The sequence below is a fragment of the Pseudorca crassidens genome, chromosome 1, assembly GCF_039906515.1.
Source record: "Pseudorca crassidens isolate mPseCra1 chromosome 1, mPseCra1.hap1, whole genome shotgun sequence".
NCBI classification, from domain to species: Eukaryota; Metazoa; Chordata; class Mammalia; order Artiodactyla; family Delphinidae; genus Pseudorca; species Pseudorca crassidens.
Genome location: NC_090296.1, coordinates 9,589,502 through 9,606,696, shown reverse-complemented (window position 1 = coordinate 9,606,696; position 17,195 = coordinate 9,589,502). Strand labels below are relative to the sequence as shown.

At 45.1% G+C, this 17,195-nt stretch overlaps 1 protein-coding gene across 2 annotated transcripts in view; it reads left to right on the top strand.

Moving 5' to 3' along the window:
• Window positions 1–13,085, top strand: part of TUNAR (TCL1 upstream neural differentiation-associated RNA) — a 48,586-nt gene extending 35,501 nt beyond the window's left edge. For both annotated transcript variants that reach the window (XM_067726517.1, XM_067726525.1), the window contains one exon: window positions 10,630–13,085. In XM_067726517.1, the coding sequence (XP_067582618.1) occupies window positions 10,630–10,815 (186 nt within the window). In that variant the 3' untranslated portion in view covers window positions 10,816–13,085. The remainder of the gene's footprint in view (window positions 1–10,629) is intronic.
• The last annotated feature ends 4,110 nt before the right edge of the window (window positions 13,086–17,195 follow it).

Sequence of the window (17,195 nt, the reverse complement as noted above, 5' to 3'; positions counted from 1 at the left end):
TAGAATTAAAGGGTACTGAAGCCAATTCCATTCAGCCTAAATATCTCTGTTGTAATAGAAATGGTGTCAGAACCTTTATCATTTGTCTTCTCACACACACCCACGCCCATTTCCCAGCTGGAATTCCAGCCCCTTCCCTCCTTCCTTGCCTCCAGCAGAGAGATGCTGTCACAGAAGTGGCTGCTTGCCCACCAGCATCGAACGCTTTGTCCTTGTCACCTGGGTGGTAAGGTTCTCGAAGGGTTGTAGAAAGACAGAAGCGCTTGCAGTCTTCATGGTTTTATTTACGTATGTATGTGTTTTGAATATAAAAGGGAATATAAAAGTAAAATAATGTAATCAACTACATTACAGAAAATTTCCAAATATTCTTCCTCATGCATTTTTTCATGCATTTTTTTCCTGTACTAGTGAGGTTTGAAAACTATTACTTATAATCCTAAGTAGACCTGAATTGTAATATCCTGTGTTTTCCTAGCCTGGGCATCTGCCTTTAGGCCACTTGGTCTTTTCATCATCGTTTTTAACTGCTGTGCGATGTTTCCGTGGGTCATAATCCTGTGGGTTTTTTCATTTCTTATTGACTATTGATCACCAAGTGGCAGTTGAAGGAAGGTCTGTGACTTTTTTTTTTTTTTGTGCGGTACGCGGGCCTCTCACCGTTGTGGCCTCTCCTGTTGCAGAGCACAGGCTCCGAACGCACAGGCTCAGCGGCCATGGCTCACGGGCCCAGCTGCTCTGCGGCACGTGGGATCTTCCCGGACCAGGGCACGAACCCGCATCCCCTGCATCGGCAGGCGGACTCCCAACCACTGCACCACCAGGGAAGCCCAGGTCTGTGACTCTTAATAAAAGGCTCTGAGAAATTGGTGTAGAGAACGAGACCCTACAAGTGAGTCGAGGGGACAGAGGGTGCCGGGACCCAGCGTGGGTCCCTAGGACTGCATCTCTCAGCCATGTTCTCCTCTGGCAAGGTCACTGGTCTGGTAGACCTGGAAGTCCTAGCTGGACTTCATGGCATCTTATAGAAAAGATGGAGAAATATGGGCAGGAGGAGAAGGCAAACAGCTGGTGAGGCTATGAATCAATTAGCAGTAACCTGGAAACCTGGTCGAAAACTGGGAAGTGAGTCATCTAGGCAATAGCACGGAGGAGGTGCACATCCAGCGTTTGGATGGTCTGAAGCTGGCGGAGAATGACTGGTTGGGGAGAAGAGGTCATCTAGGAGCCAAGGTGCTGAAATGTAATGCAGTCCAAACACTCCGTCCTGTCTTGGGTTCAAAACACTCACTTCCCTCCAACCGGAAGTGAGGTCCACGTGGCTTTGCAGCATCACGACTCCACAGCACGGTGTGGTGGCCCCAAAGCCGGTGTGGTTCTGGGCAGCATTAATGGGTGTGCTGCCTCAGAAAGAGGAAGGAGATAGCTCTGGCCCATCTGGGCTGGGAAAACCTTTCCTGGAGTAATGCTTTTCTTGTAAACGCTGTGATTTTAGGATGTGCCTTTCCAAGAGAAGGATCATGATTAGGAGGGACTGTGTAAACAAGTGGGGGACGGGGGGTGCTTAGCTGGAGAAAAGGGGGCTCGTTGGGGCATGAGCACGAGCCTCTATCACCGTCATCATCATCATTTGACCATAGTAGTTCCCAGTCCTTGAGCTAGGCAGTTCACGACCGTTCTATTTAATCCTACAAGCTAAGTATTACCTCCCCTTTACAGATAAGGAAACTGAGTCAGAGAGGTGAAGCAGCTTGCCCAAGTCACCCAGCTGGTAAACCACGGAGCCGAGATTGGATGTCAGATGTATTTGAGGCCAGAGTTATCATCTCTTCCCACTGCATATCAGTTTTTCAAAACCTGAGGTGTTGCCTTGCAAAAGATGACAAGGACTTATTTTTGCTGTTTCCTAGTGATGGAAGTAGTTTCACGGGGTGGGAGCTACAGCGAGAATATTTTATTCTAAAGCAAAGAAGAACTTTCCTGACTGAGCTGTCAGCAGGTAGAATAAGCTGTCCTGACAGGTGGTAAATTCCAGAGTGACAAGAGGGATTCAAGTCGAGGCCCAGTGAACACTTAGTGGAGTTCTTCTAGGGGGAATTCAAAGGTCAAATGAGGAAGCAAACAAAATAAACTTGAATGTCACTTCTGTACGAGTGAAGGATCTTTGTTTGTAAACAGCAGGTGTTGGTAAGAAACGGGTTCTGCCTTAAGCAAAAACACACTATTTTTGCAGGGATTTGAGGTAATTCATGGGATGGAAGGAAATGGTGAACCCAGCTTTAAAAAATGAACTTATCTACACAACAGAAATAGAGTTACAGATGGAGCAAATAAACTTATGGATACTGGGGGGAAAAGGAGGGGAGGGATAAATTGGGAGATTGGGATTGACATATACAGTAAGTCCCCTTCATACGAACCTTCAAGTTGCGAACTTTCAAAGATGCGAATGTGCGTCCATGTGTCCAATACGTGAGTTAGTTTGCGTGTCTGGCGTACATTGTCACGTGCATGCATCCTCTACACGTGGTTGTGCTTTTGTGTACTTTACTGTACAGTACTATAGAGAGTACAGTAGTACAGTATCTTTATTTCAAGCCCAGGATGTCTGGAAGCAAGTATAAAAGCAGTGGTGATGTAGCTGATACTACTGTACTTTTCAAGGTACTGTACTGTAAGAATGTTTTCTTTATTTTTGCATTTGTTGTTTATGTATTATTTGTGTGGAAAGTATTATAAACCTGTTACAGTACAGTACTGTGTAGCCGATCGTGTTAGTCGGGTACCTAGGCTAACTTTGTTGGACTTACAAACAAATTGGACTTAACAAACTCGCTCTCGGAACGAAACTCGTTCGTTTGTAGGAGACTTACTATACACACTACTATATGTAAAATAACTAATAAGGACCTTCTGTATAGCACAGGGAACTCTACTCAATACTCTGTAATGCCCTATATGGGAATAGAATCTTAAAAAGAGTGGATATATGTATATGTATAACTGATTCACTTTGCTGTACAGCAGAAACTGACACAGCACTGTAAATCAACTCTACTCCAGTAAAAATTAAAAAAAAAAAAAAAAAGGCCAGAAGTCAGACTGGCTCCAGGCCCCCAGGAGGCAGCAGCTACTAGAATCTCATTCGGTGCCGTGGCCGCGATGATCAGCATCTAGGGTTGCCCCACCTTCTATCATCCCACCAAAGATTGAGTTCCAGAAAGAGCCTCACATGGGCTTAGCCTGGTTCCAGGCCCATGTCCTTGGTTCCTTGATTGACAGCGTTCACTGAGAGGTTAACTTTCCAGAGGGAAAGTGACACACTGATGCTGAAGGAAGGGCACGGGCGCTGGGCATGTGCACTGCACAGCGACCTGGGTCCCTGGCAGCCCTGAGCCGCTGTGTCTCCAGGAACCGCACTGAGGCCTGACTTCTGTTCAGGGCTCTCCCTGCTGGCCCTGCAGCCTCTACACCCAGGCCATACCCAGCACCCTAGACTCATGGAGCTGATTGTCCAAGACATACTAAATAGGCCAACTACTAAAAGCTCTCCAGTGTGTTTATCAGAAGCAGCCCAGCGGAGGACCAGTTTGCTGAGAGCCATGTCCAAAACCGAGTTGTCCATCGCTCCCTAGGGATGCTCTGTCTTTGCAGAGAGAGTGGCCCCCTTCCTGGCTACAGAGTACAGGGTTCCTCCTGGCACTTAGCATGACACTCAGTACCCCTAGTCTTTAGAACCCTGGGGATCTGTTTTTTAAAGTCATCTTAATAAATTATAAATTTGTTTTTATTATAAGCATTGTTTTATTATTGAGTATTCAGTTGAAATATTTATTCATTAATTGATGTATTAATTATTGGATAGATAACAAAAGCCTATTTAGAAAATATAAGGTATAAAAAACAATCACCCATGTACCCACTGCCCCACTTAAGAAATATTACCAGTACTTCAAGGGTTCCTGGGGACCCCGCCCTGATCCCATCCACTTCCCCTCTGCACTTAGTAGTAATTGCTCCCCTGGCTTTTGGGTTTATTATTCTCTCGCTTTTCTTTGTAATTTTATCACACTTATACCTCTAAATGACACATTGTTAGGTTTTCCCCATTTCTGAACTTCATACAAATGGAAACATCCCTTATGTAGTCTTTGGCGACACGTGTTTTTCATGCAACACGGTATTCGTGATTCATTCTTGCAGGCTGCAGCATTTCATTCCTTTTCGCGCCATGTAGAATTCCGGTGTATGCATATATGACAGGCCACCATGGATGGACATTTTTGTGGTTTCCAGCATGTCGCTAACACTGACATTGCTGTCGGTCAACATGCTTGGCTGCATACCCTGGGACAGCGGTGCAGGTGTATCCAGGTGTGTGCCTGCAGTTGGGATGGCGATCACCAGGGTCTGAGTATGTTCATCTTTATAAGATGATAGCATCCTGTTTTCCAGAGTGACAGAGACCAAGTTGTGCTCCTGCAGCTGATGTGTAAGAGTCCCTTTTGCTTTACAGCCTCGTGAGTATTGAGTGGTGATCTTGAATTTTTTAGCTCTTGTCGATCTGTTGGCTGTTGGATGGTAACTCATTGTGTTTTAGTTTGCGTTTCTCTGCTTACTGAAGTTTAACTTCTTTGTGGTTATTTATTCTTTTGAGAAGTGCCTGGACATGGTTTTTGCCCAGTTTTCTACTGGAAGTGTATCATTTTCTTGCTGACTTGACACTAACAAGATATGTATGATATATATAGTGTATATAGCATACATATGATAGACACATAGTACATACACACACGCGCGCGCACACACACACACACACACACACACGTATATTCCAGATTGTCGCTTAACTCTATTTTTATGACATTTTTTGATAAACAGAGGTATTAAATTTAATGTCCCTGAATTCATTAATATTTTCCTTTATCGTTTGAGATCTTATGTCTTTTTTTCCCTCTTTTATTACCATCATTTATTTAACCAATCCTTGTTGTGCATTATGATGTTTCTTTTTCTTTCAGTTTATTGTATAAATCAGTATGGCAAATATGCATGTGCATAGATCTTTTTTTTTTTAACATCTCTATTGGAGTATAATTGCTTTACAATGGTGTGTTAGTTTCTGCTTTACAACAAAGTGGATCAGCTATACATATACCCTGCTGGAATAATTGAGTATATGGAAAAATAAATAAAATCAAACCAGTATTTCACCAATTCCAGTTGGATTATAGACAGCCGTGAAAAGGAAAACTTAAGGACTTTTGTAAGACAACTCTTACAGGCTCCGCATGGGGAGCTTTTATGTCTTGTTGAGGTATCCTTCTCTACACCAAGGTCATAAAGATGCTCATTATATTGTCCTATAAAAGTCCTTAAGTTTTCCTTTTCACGGCTGTCTATAATCCAACTGGAACTGGTGAAATACTGGTTTGATTTTACTTATTTTTCCATATACTCAATTGTTCCAGCACTGTGTGTCCAAAGGCCCATTTTCCCCCAGTGATGAGCCGTGTCCACGCATGTGTAGCCCCATTTCCGTTCTCTTGGCGTATTTGTCTAAAGCTTAACTACTAAAGCTGTGTAGTAATTTGTGACGTCTTATAAGGCAAGTGCCCCTACCTTACTCTTTTTTAGTAAATAATTTGGCTGTCATTATCTCCTTGCACTTCAATATACACTTTAGAATCAGCCTGCCAAGGGGCACCAAAGACCCTGTAGAAATTTTGACTGCAGTAAATCTATAGGAATCACCTTGGGAAGAACTCGTGTTTTCTGGATATTGACTCTCACACTCCTTGAAGATGTATAGCTACCTTTTCATGTAGACGTACCTTTATGTCTGTTTGTAAACTACTCTTAATTTTCTTTATAAAGATTTTACACATTTACACATTGTTGTTAGATTTATTCCTAGATAATTTATATTTCAGCTATTATTGCAGATGCTGTCTTTTTAAAATAAACATCTTTATTGAGATATAATCCACAAACCACAAAATTCACCTTTTCAAAGTGTACAGTTCAGTGGTTTTAGTATATTCACAGAGTTGGGCAACCATCACCAAAATCTTAAGTTTAGAACATTTTTATCACCCCCAAAAGAAACACCTTTCCCGTTAGCAGTTAATTCCCACTACCCCCTCCCTGCATATCCTGGCAGGAAGGAATGAGTGAGTGAGTGAATGGATGAATTTATACCTGTGTAGCAGGCCTCATGTCAGATATTGCCCGGCCCCAGTCTTTGCTTTCTGTTTTATTTTGGTTTTATTTTCCCCTCCCATCTCTATTACTGGTCTGGTTTCCAAGCTAATCTCCAGCCTCTTTCATTCTCCTCCACGCCCTGGCTAGATAACATTTCCGAAAGAAAGCAGTGTCCCAACCACTTCTTTGCTAGGAAGCCCCCTGTAGCTCCCTTGGGAATCTAGCTGCACTCCCAACACGGTTTCTCTGGGGAAATTCAGGGTGATAACTCACGCACCTTGGAAGCAAACTCTGGGGATGCAACTCTTTTGTGAGTCGGAGAGGACCTCTTCCGGGCTCTTGGTTTGCTGCAGAGAGCTCAGAAAGTAAACACAGTCGACCTCATTATTCTCTTCCACTTCCTCCTAAGTCAGAGCTATTTCGGGTTAACTCAGGGAAGAGGCTAAATTCAGCCTTGAAACCAAAGCAGCCTCCACGACCGGCACTTTGTTTTGCTTGAGTGACTGCAATGATGGGTCTTTGGTTTTAAGGGCAGCACTCATTGTATCTCTTTAGACCGACCTTGGTGATCTTTTCCCTGCCCTGCAAAGATGGGGTCGGGGGGGATGCCAGATTCCTCTTCAGTACCCCCTCATTCATTCAGCATGCTTTACCCAAATGCCTGGTCCCTGCCAAGCCCTGTGCTTAGAGGTGGAGATCCAAAAGCTTGCTCTCTCAGGGCCTGCAGTCTAGCTAAGGAAACTACAAGAAACCAGAGACCCATGAAACAGATAACTGGCGCTTGGGTAGACGTCTGCCCAGGGCAGAGAAGGGAGTGGATGTACCTATGCCTTCCTGTGACTCCATGCAAAGGCTAGGCCATGGAGTCACCAAAATAAAAGAAGGGACCAATCTAGCACTCACAAACAAGCAGGCAGATACGAGCACTTTCACATGCATACCCTATATCCCAGCAGTTCTTCTCTTGGATGTATGCAACCAATAGGAAATTGCACACACATAAATTTTACATCGAAAGAAAGCCTTGTAAACAAATATTGAACTCTAGTTAATACATGCATGCTGCAGTATCTAAGGGGAAGTGTAATTATATTTGAAGTCTACCTTGAAATATACCCCCCAAAAGATGGACGGATAGATGCATGGATAGGTATCTGATTAAGCAAGTATAGTAACATGCTAGTGGTGAAATTGAGTTGCTGAGTGTATGGGTGCTCACTGTAAATTCATTTTAGACTTTGCTGTATGTTGAAAATTTTCATCTAAAACATTGGGGAAAATGCATACATGTGTTTGCCAACAGGAATGTGCAAGAATGTTCATAGCAGCATAATGGCTTCAAACTGAAAGCAACACAATGCCCATCAGCAGTAAAATAAATGCAGAAACATGTGAGTCTGTTTATATAATGGGTTACTGTTCACACTGAGAATGAGCCACAGCTACACACAACATGGGTGAATCGCACCAACATAACCTTGGGGGGGAAAAGAGTCAAAAGAGGACGTGCTGTGTGGTTCTATTTCTATAAAGTTCATAAACAGGCAAAACCAGCCTAGGATGTTAGAAGTCAGGATGATGGCTTTGAGAAGAAGGAAGAAAGAGATTGTGAGTGGAATAGGGGGCCATAGGGCCTCCTGGGGTACTGGAAGGTTCTGTTTCTTGATATTGGTGACAGCTAACAGACATGAACACTTATCAGGCTGTACACTTAAAGTCCGTGCACTTTTCTTTACGTGTATTATACATCATTAAAAACTGTACTAGGGAGAAAAAGAAAGAAAGCCGAACAGTTCCAGTTAGAAGGTTTGCCTAGCCAAAGCTTTTTTTTTTTTTTTTTAAAGCAATTTTAATCAGAAATTACATCCTACATACAGGAGTTATTCCAAGAAGTTTCATTTCATTGTCTAGGACAGAGTGGACAGCTCTGAAAAGATGAAGTCGGCTCCAATCACTTCAGGGGGTTAGGAACCCCCTCTGAGCCTACCAAGTAAACCAAAGTTGTGAAGGAAGTGAAACTTCCCGTTAAGACGTTCATTTGTTCATTCATTCATTCCTGTTGCATTAATTCCCCTAGTCTTCACTGACTGTCTGTCTCTCTCCTCCACACAGACATCTATCCACATACGCTGTGTTCCAAATCCAAACTTGATCCACAAGGCATGACCTGGCCCTTTCAGGGGTTCCCGTACCCAGAGGAAGAGACACGCAGACATTTCACCTTGCAACCATACTCCTCACCTTCCCGGACCCCTTTTCGTGATCCTTCTCACATATTTGTCCTGAGATAGCCTCTGAGTCCTGAATTGATTACTCAGGGTTCTCCAGAGAAACAGAACCAATAAGAGATAGATAGATACACAGGTAAGAGATAGATAGATACATAGATAGCAGAAAGATGATAGATATATAGGTAGATAATAGGTAGGTAGGTAGATAGATAACAGATAGAAGGATGATAGATGGATATATAGATAGTTGATAGATAGGTAGATAATAGATGATTGATAGATAGATAGATAGATGGGGGTTTATTATAAGAAACTGGTTTATGTCATTATGGAGGCCAGCAAGTCTCAGGACCTGCAGGGTGAGTCAGCAACCAGGAGACTCAGGAGAGCTGATGGTTTCATTTCAGTCTGAAGGCCTGCAGGCTCAAGACCTGGGAAGCACCTAGGTTTCAGTTTGGATTCGAAAGCAGGAAAAACCTGATGTCCCACCTCAAAGGCAGTCAGGCAGGAGGAGTTCCCTCTTACTCAGCCCTCCTCTGCTATTCAGGCCTTCAACTGATGAGATGAGGCCCACCCACACTGGGGAGGACAATCTGCTTTACTCAGTCTACCAATTCAAATGTTCATCTCATCCAGAAACACCCTCACAGACACACCCAGAATCATGTTTGGCAAATGTCTTGGCACCCCAGTCAGGTTGACATATAAAATTAACTGTCACAACTCTAGAGCATGAATAGCCTTCCAGCTCTAAAGACACAGCTCTCTGTTGGAAGAGATGCAGCCAGGGGCCCTGGCCTGGTCCGTGTCACATCCCGTCAGACAAGCTGTCGATACCCCACATACATAGTTCATTTCTTACATATTGTTTGGATTAGTAATCAGTGGAAAAGAAGGCTTCAGCTGCCCACTAGGCCCCCTGGATGGCCACATTTATCATTTTAAAGAATAAAAAGAAAAGATTTTAGTTATTGCAAAATATATCATACATTCCGGAGAATCTCTGAAACAGTTGAAAGGATAAGGATAAAAATGAACTCCCGTGTACCCCCCCATCCAGCCTAAAAAATGGAAAATGACCCGTATATTGAAGGCCTTTGGCTCCTCCCAATGGCTTTCCACTCTGTCCTCACCTATACGAAGCCACTCTACTGAATTTTGTGTTAATCATTCTCTTGCTTTTTAAAAAACATCAAAGTATATGTCTCTAAATATATAGGTTTGCTTTGGCCTGTTTTGAGCCTTTATGAATTGACATATGCTGTGTGTATTCTGTGCAATATGCTTTTTCACACTACCTGAAGTGTTGGGGCCTCATCCACGCCGTCACGTGTAGCCTCAGTGCATATAATATTCTTTTTGGTGGACATGTCCATTGTATGGGCCATGCGTTGGTCTCTTCAACTCTTGGTGCCTGTTTGGGTAACTTCCAGTCCTCTTCTGTCACGGATGAAGCTCACAGAAGTGATCCTGTCCCCGTCTCCAGGTGCACAGGTGTAGGGATTTCTCTAGGGTGGACATGTAGGAGATCAGGTGCTCAGCCCAGTTGTAGAATATATGTCTCTTCGCTTCTCTAGGTAATGCCAAGGAACTTTCCAGAATGGTTATACCAATTTATGCTCCTGCTGGAGGTGATGCAGGTTCCTTATGATGTTCTCCCCACCTCCTTTCCATCCAGTCTGGTCTCAGTTAACCACCTTCCCTAGGTGCAGTCACCCCTGCTCACAGGGCAGCCGGCACTTAGAACACAGTGTGGCTGTGATGCCCTCCTACACACTTCGTGCATATGCCGGACAGCGCTTCTCTAGGGTGGGATCCAATATGTGAACGTGTGTCAAATTGCCGTCGCTGTGGGAGAGCCCACATGTTTCAGTCAGACTACTGTGCAGCTGTCTGCTTCAAGGAAAAGGGCTAAATCAAAACCTCAGTGGAGTAGGTGGCGCCCAGGCTGGACTCCAGGGCTGATCTCTTTATGCCCGTGTCAGGACATTCATCCTTGAAATGGATCAGTTGTGCTCTGCCATTTCTCCACGGCCAAGAGCAATGGGTCCCAAGATTGGTTCCATGGAAGATTTTTCACCCCCACCTGAGATCTAGTCCCCAGACAGGAAATCACTGCCCTGCCCAATCTGCCTGGCTATGGAGAGGATGCTTATAAACCATCATCTTTTGTGCTGCCTCTTTCCAACTACAGGTTAGCCTGGGGAGGAAGATAAAGACGTTTGCAACCAAGATGGTAATCACGAGTGGAAATGATGAAGACAGAGGAGGCCAAGAAAAAGAGAGCAAAGAAGAGAGTGTCTTGGCGATGCTGGGAATTCTCGGGACCATTCTGAACCTAGTCGTCATCATATTTGTGTACATATACACCACTCTGTGAATGGCCCAGAGGGTGCGCAGGCCTTGCGATGGCCAAAAGAGTCCTGTGTGTCTGCAGATCAGTGACAGGACACTGCGCAAACAAGTGGCTTTGACCTACACACACCGTTCAATCAGATGTACCTTCGAACTTGATAAAGGGTCACCAGAAGAAACCGATCCTGCTGCGAGGATCAGACACTGAAGCACAATGAATCCAGCAAAACTCATTCACACAGCAGGGAACTCAACGCCGTTGGCAGGGGACCCGAAAGGACGCTTGGGAGACTCGCCTTTGACGTCGTCTGGGAGCGGATGGGTGCAGAGGTTCATTATCCCAGGTCGCTGACGGATGTCACATGTTCAAAAAGAGGAACAGGGAGGACGCAGCTCACAGTGGACGCAGCTCATGGTGTGTCTCCCAGGACACGCAGTTCCTCCTAACTCGATGAGCTGTTTGGTACAAAAAACCACAGGGACCATCCTTGGGCAAGCATCCCATTCATCAAAAGTGTCTATTTGATACTGGGAAGATAACTTATTTTTCTTTTTTCATTGGCTTGACGTGTGTATCTGTTCATATCGAGGTTTATAAATATATATTTTTAATAAACGTGCTCTATTTTTTAGCATGAACCAGATATTTGGGGAGGCGCTCCTGGATCCATAGAGCTTTCTTTGGTTCTACCTGCTTAAACCCCTAGACTGCAGACGTTCTGTTGTGTAATCACGCTAGTCCTCATTCTGTCATCTTGTATTGTTTACCTTCTCCTCCCTCTAGCTCTTCTCAGTCTGGAGGACGTTTCTCTGTAATACCAGCCGTGATCTTGGTTGGCGCATGTTTTAAGATTGTCTGTCGAGCGGCTTTTTATTGTTGTATCGGAGATATAAAACGATCGTGGGCATGTGGACCTTGGACGTACCGTATCCTTACTGAGAATTATGCATGAACAAGGGCTGAGTGATAGATCAGCTTTAAACAATGTTTTACAAGGACTACCATGGAGGAGGAGCGCGGCTGCATCTGCAGATCGACTGTAGGATGGAGTATCCAACTTCTTATCGGCAGCATTCTTGTGACCATTTGTTGAGCACATTTGATTTTAATGGCCACATACTATGAAAGATGGGAAGGACAAGGGGGAAAGCTGAGCTTTAGGTGCATCATTCCTTCCTTAATGAGCCGCCTGGGATCCTTTTCAAAGTAGGTGGGGTGTAAATGGCACATGGACTCCCCACTGTAGGAGCTCACCTGGGTGTTTCAGGCTGTGAGGACACCCCTGAGACAGGTGACTTTTACCAGGGCACTAGAAGGGGATGCAATGATCACCCTAGAAGATTGCTGCATTTCTTAAAGTTCCTGGTTTATACCCACATGAAGCTACTTCCTCCCTGGCAGGAACAGTTGCATCAATGTGAATTTGCCCTGTTCTGCTCCCTGAAATGGGCCTTTCACTGGCTGCAGCGGCACGGCCTTTAAAAAGGAGTGTTAGAATTCCTTCTGCTAGTGTCAGCCTTGCCCGTGGGCAAAAGAAGCAGCAGTCTGCCTAGTTGGATTCGAATGATGCCCAGGAGATCTCCACCGCCAGGTCTCTCCATCCCTCTGTTGTGGTGTCTGAAATTCTACTGTTAGAGAGTCATTTCTTGGACTCTGCTAGGGACCAGGCCCTTTTATAAAGCAAATGCCCTGAGCACCTGGCTCTCATCAGGTGTCTTCTCTTCCCCACCAGAAGAAACAAAGTTGATGTGCATTCAGGGAGTACATGTGCCAAGCGCTGCGCCAGACCCTGTATTCCTTTAAGTCACTGAATCTTCCCAGTAAGTGAGCTAGGGAGTCTTTATCCCACATTGTAGAAGAAGAAAGGAGAGCTCAGAGAGATTGGGAAACTTCCCTGAGATCAGGTGGCTTCTAGTGGTGAGTCAGGATGCAAACCCCCGGTCTGTCTGATTCCCTAGCCCAGTGAGGGTCGGTCAAATGCTGGGAAAAGAGGGAATAGACAGGTGGGGATGGTCCAGGAAAGGGCCCTCGGGGGTCAGATGCAAACCGATGGCTTTGCTGAGGGCAGCTCTGCACCCCTCCATCCCTCCCTCATAAAAATAAACAACGCCTGGGAACTCCTTGCACCCTGGCAGAATGTCCCACGTGTAAGGACGAGGGCCAAGAGGCTGGTTAGAAATATAATGGACTATCAGGGGAGGGGGCCGTCTCACAGGTTCTGTGTGGTTCTAGAAAGACTATGTAAGAATTCTTAACAGTGGACAGAGTAAACAATAAAGGTGCAATGGAAAAAAAAAAACAAAAACAAAACTACCGACGTCCTTTTTTCCCCTGCAGCGTCCTGGTATTTTTAAAACTCCGTGTCATTCCTTTATCTATACATATTGTTGTTTTATTAAAAAACACACGAAACAACATGACTGTTCAACTGAAACTGTTCCGTTTGGGCTGTAGAAGCCCTGGTGAGTTTCCAAGTGTACTCATTTGGACTTTATTGAGGGGAAGAACTGCCTTTCCAATCATCTCAACAGCTCCCCGATGGTTCTTCTAGATTGTCCTAATCCACAGCCTAGAAATAACGCTGCCCGTTCAGTGACTGCCAACCAAAGTGGCAGCACTGTTCTCTTGCAGAGAGAGGCCTTCATTTCTGCTCTAATTTAGGAAAGTCCGAGAACACGCACTGGGCGAACTCGCAGCTTCCCCCAGGGTCCCAAGGCATCTTGAGGGGATGTGACGGGAAAGCAGCCCGTGGCCCTGGATCTTGAGTGTCTAAGCACGCCGAGCCCAGCCTTGGCACCAATAGCAACGACCTAAATGACACGAGGGCTGTATACTTCCCAGCCAGCATACGGGACCCTCACATCAACACCGTGAGGTATGCACGCCTACCCCCAGATTACAAGATAAAGAGAAAGGGGCTCAAAACAGCTAATGACTTTTCCAAGGTCGCACACCTGGAAACCAGTAGAATTAGACCTGGCTCCACATCTGTGTGCCGTCTGTACCTTGTGTGGTCCAGACTGTGGGTCTGAGCCCTGCTGGAGCCGTCTGGCTAGTCCCAGCACACAGCTTCCCACCACGCCTGCCTCTCCTTTGTCACAAGGCAGCTGGCCTGGTCGGTGTGGCTGAATCGTTGCCTTTAACTTCTACCCCAGAAAGCCCAGCCTCTGGCAGGGGAGAGCCAGGCACGCATGGCAGTGTGCCCTGGTGGTTTGGGGCTGCGAGGTGCTTGCCGATGGCCAGAAACAGCCTGGGCTTGAATCCCATCTCTGCCTCATATGATCTAGGTGATGGCAGGCGATTCACACAGCTCTGTGAGCCTCGGTTTCCCTCATCTATCAACGAGGGGTGCTAATAGCCCCCAACCCCATCAGGTAGGTATTTTAACCCCATTTAACTGATGGAAAAAGCGTGGCCTGGAAAGGTGAGTTGACGTAGCAAAGGCCTGGGGACCATGACGTCAGCGGCTCCATAAGTTGCTGCCTTCACCTTGACAGCCAAAGAATGACACTTAAACCCCGAAATAAAGATCTCCAGGGGGCTGGGGACAGGATGCCTCAAAGACTTTGAAGTTCGGTGTGAGGGACCCGGACTGTGGGAAGGCAGAAGAGGGGCTTGAGGCCCCTGTGATTCTATAGGATGGGGTGAGGACAGGACAGAGAGACCCTTTTTCTATGTTTTTTTTTTTTTCTTTTCTTTTTAGTAACCAATAACCAACTGAGGCCCAGACAAGATCAAGTCCCAAAGTCACACAGCTCTGTAGTCCAGGGTTCTCAAAGGTAGCCTGGGAAAGGAAAACACAGAGATTCACTTTCATGAAAAGGGCTGCTGGGTATTGGGTATTGCTGCTGGGTATTGGGCATTGGACCACAAGACCTTTCCCATTGCTTGCTCTCGGATTTCTATGCAAAGCAAATGGCCTCTCAGAGGATCTAGGGCTCTGCCCCTGCCTCGTCCTCAGAAATGTGACAACCTAACCCCAAAGAGCACAGCTTTGAGGTGCCCTCTCCTGCAGGGGGGCTGGAGAGAGGCCTTTTATGCCAACAACGAAAGGGGACTGATGGACAAGCAACTCAGAACGACTCTTCCTTTCTCACTTTTTTCATAAATCACACATGCATAGTTACAGCTGAAAAAATTGCAGTTAAAAAAACTCTACAGAATTAAAATAAAGTTCTGTAGAATGAAGAATCCCCAAATACCGCCACCTAGAGGCAACCACTGCTAGTGTTTAGCATAGAAATTATAGACGAGGTGGCCTGCATATCTGTTTGGTGAGACCATTTTCCTTGGAGTTTTAAAATTCCACTGCCTTTAGGTAGGGCCACTCTTTAGGTCACTGTCCCCACGTTCCCTGTGACAGTGGACAGCTTCCCTCATTTCTGTTATTTTCTAGATCCAAAAACATTCTAGATGGCCATCCAGACATCTCCCTATAAACAGTAGGGGAAATAAATATTTTAAAAAATATTAAATATTACAATTCACACAAACGGCGCCATGCTGCAAACGTTGCCCGCATATATTTTTTCATTAACAGTTGTGAATATGCGCCTATATTCATCAATCTATTTAGACAAACCGCTTGTAAGGGCCATTTGGTATTCTGTTGCTTAGATGTACCATCACGTATTTTCCCATTCTCTCACTGTTGGTGGTTTTTAGGTGGTTGTCAGTGTTTTCTACGAACTACTCAGCCTTGCTCTTTAAAATATCCCAAGCATTATATGTGGAATCTAAAACAATGGTACAAATGCACTTATTTACAAAACAGAGTCACAGATGTAGAAAACCAACTTATGCTTACCATGGGGGGAGGGATAAATTGGGAGATTGGGATTGACCTATATGCGCTACTGTATATAGAATAGATTACGAAGAAGGACCTACCGTATAGCACAGGGAACTCTACTCAGTACTCTGTAATGACCTATATGGGAAAATAGTCTAAAAAAGAGTGGCTATATGTATATGTATAACTGATTCACTCTGCTGTAGAGCAGAAAGTAACATACCACTGTAAATCAACTATACTTCAAAAAAAAAAAAATCCCAAGCATTGCCCTTCCCTTGCCCAGCACCCCTTAGAGTGGTCTGAGGTGGTATCCCCATAAGTCATTGTTTCCCAAACTAAAATGAAGGTGGGGATCACCTGGATGCTTTTTTAAGAATGCATATTCTCGGGCCTCTCCCCGAGATCTCTGGTTAATAGCTCTGGCGTGGAGCCTGGCCTGGGGTCTTTTTAATGCATCTCCCAGATGATCAGGCATGTTTGGAGATGTTGATCCAGGTGAACCCAGGATGACCATCTGGGCTCGGGCCTGATTCTGAGCCCCTGGGACTCTGGTGGCTGTGCTGGTCTTGTACAGGTCACTTCGTCTTTATTCCCCTGTGTTTCTTTATCTATAAAAAGCTGATCGTAACATCTGCCTCACAGGTCATCATGAAAGTCAACTGAGGGAAGGCCGATACAGCTCCCGGCCGAAAGCTGTGCACGTGGCTGGGTGGCAGAATCACGGGCGGATAGGCTGGCACGTCTGCTCGCTATTAGAACTCTGCGCTCAGTGCAGGGCAATAGCCTGTAGAAACCCTGAAGTTATAGATCTTATCAACAGTTCGCTTCATGCATCACACACTGCGTATGGGTACCATTTACTAAAGAAACGCTGGGCCAAAACTTTCTTTCATATTCCTTCTAACAAACACCTATGTATATCTAATATAGGAACAATTCTTGTCTGTTTCTCTGTCTCTTTCTCTCCCACATTTCCCTCTCACCCTCCTTCTCTCTCTCTCCCTCTTCCCCTCCCTCTGTTCTTTCCTCCCTCTCTCTCTCCTCTAAACCCCAGTTTGCTTCCTTTCCCTCGCTGTTGCCATCACCCATGCCTAGACTTAGGGCTCTCTTTTTCCATCAACGGCCTGAAGAACACCAGAAAGCCCACCCATCTCGTGTTTCGCTGTTTGTAATAGAAACAATCTCATTGGCCATCTAAGCGCTTTCCTAATAGCTGCTTCGGGAGCCCAGACTGGCTATTATAACGACACACATTAGGAAGAGAAAGTTCCAGAGGCCAGATTCTTGCTTTTTCTTCTGAGAAACTCTCCTAGAAGACCCTCTGGTGCCCATCCCCTAAAGGAAGGACTTCTATATGAGACGCCTCCAGAAAGATCCCCTTGGGGGCTGGAATACCCTCTGACATCATTACATAATGATTCTTTCCTCTCATGGGAAGCAGATGGAATGAACAGACTTAATATTTTCTGTTGTTTGTAAACAAGTTATACAAAACTGTGTATACTTTTCACAGAAGGGCTACATGCTGCCACGAGAAATAAGATCACATAATATATAATTTTTCACTACAAGATTCTTTGTTAAGAGATGTGCTTATTTACTCTATTTC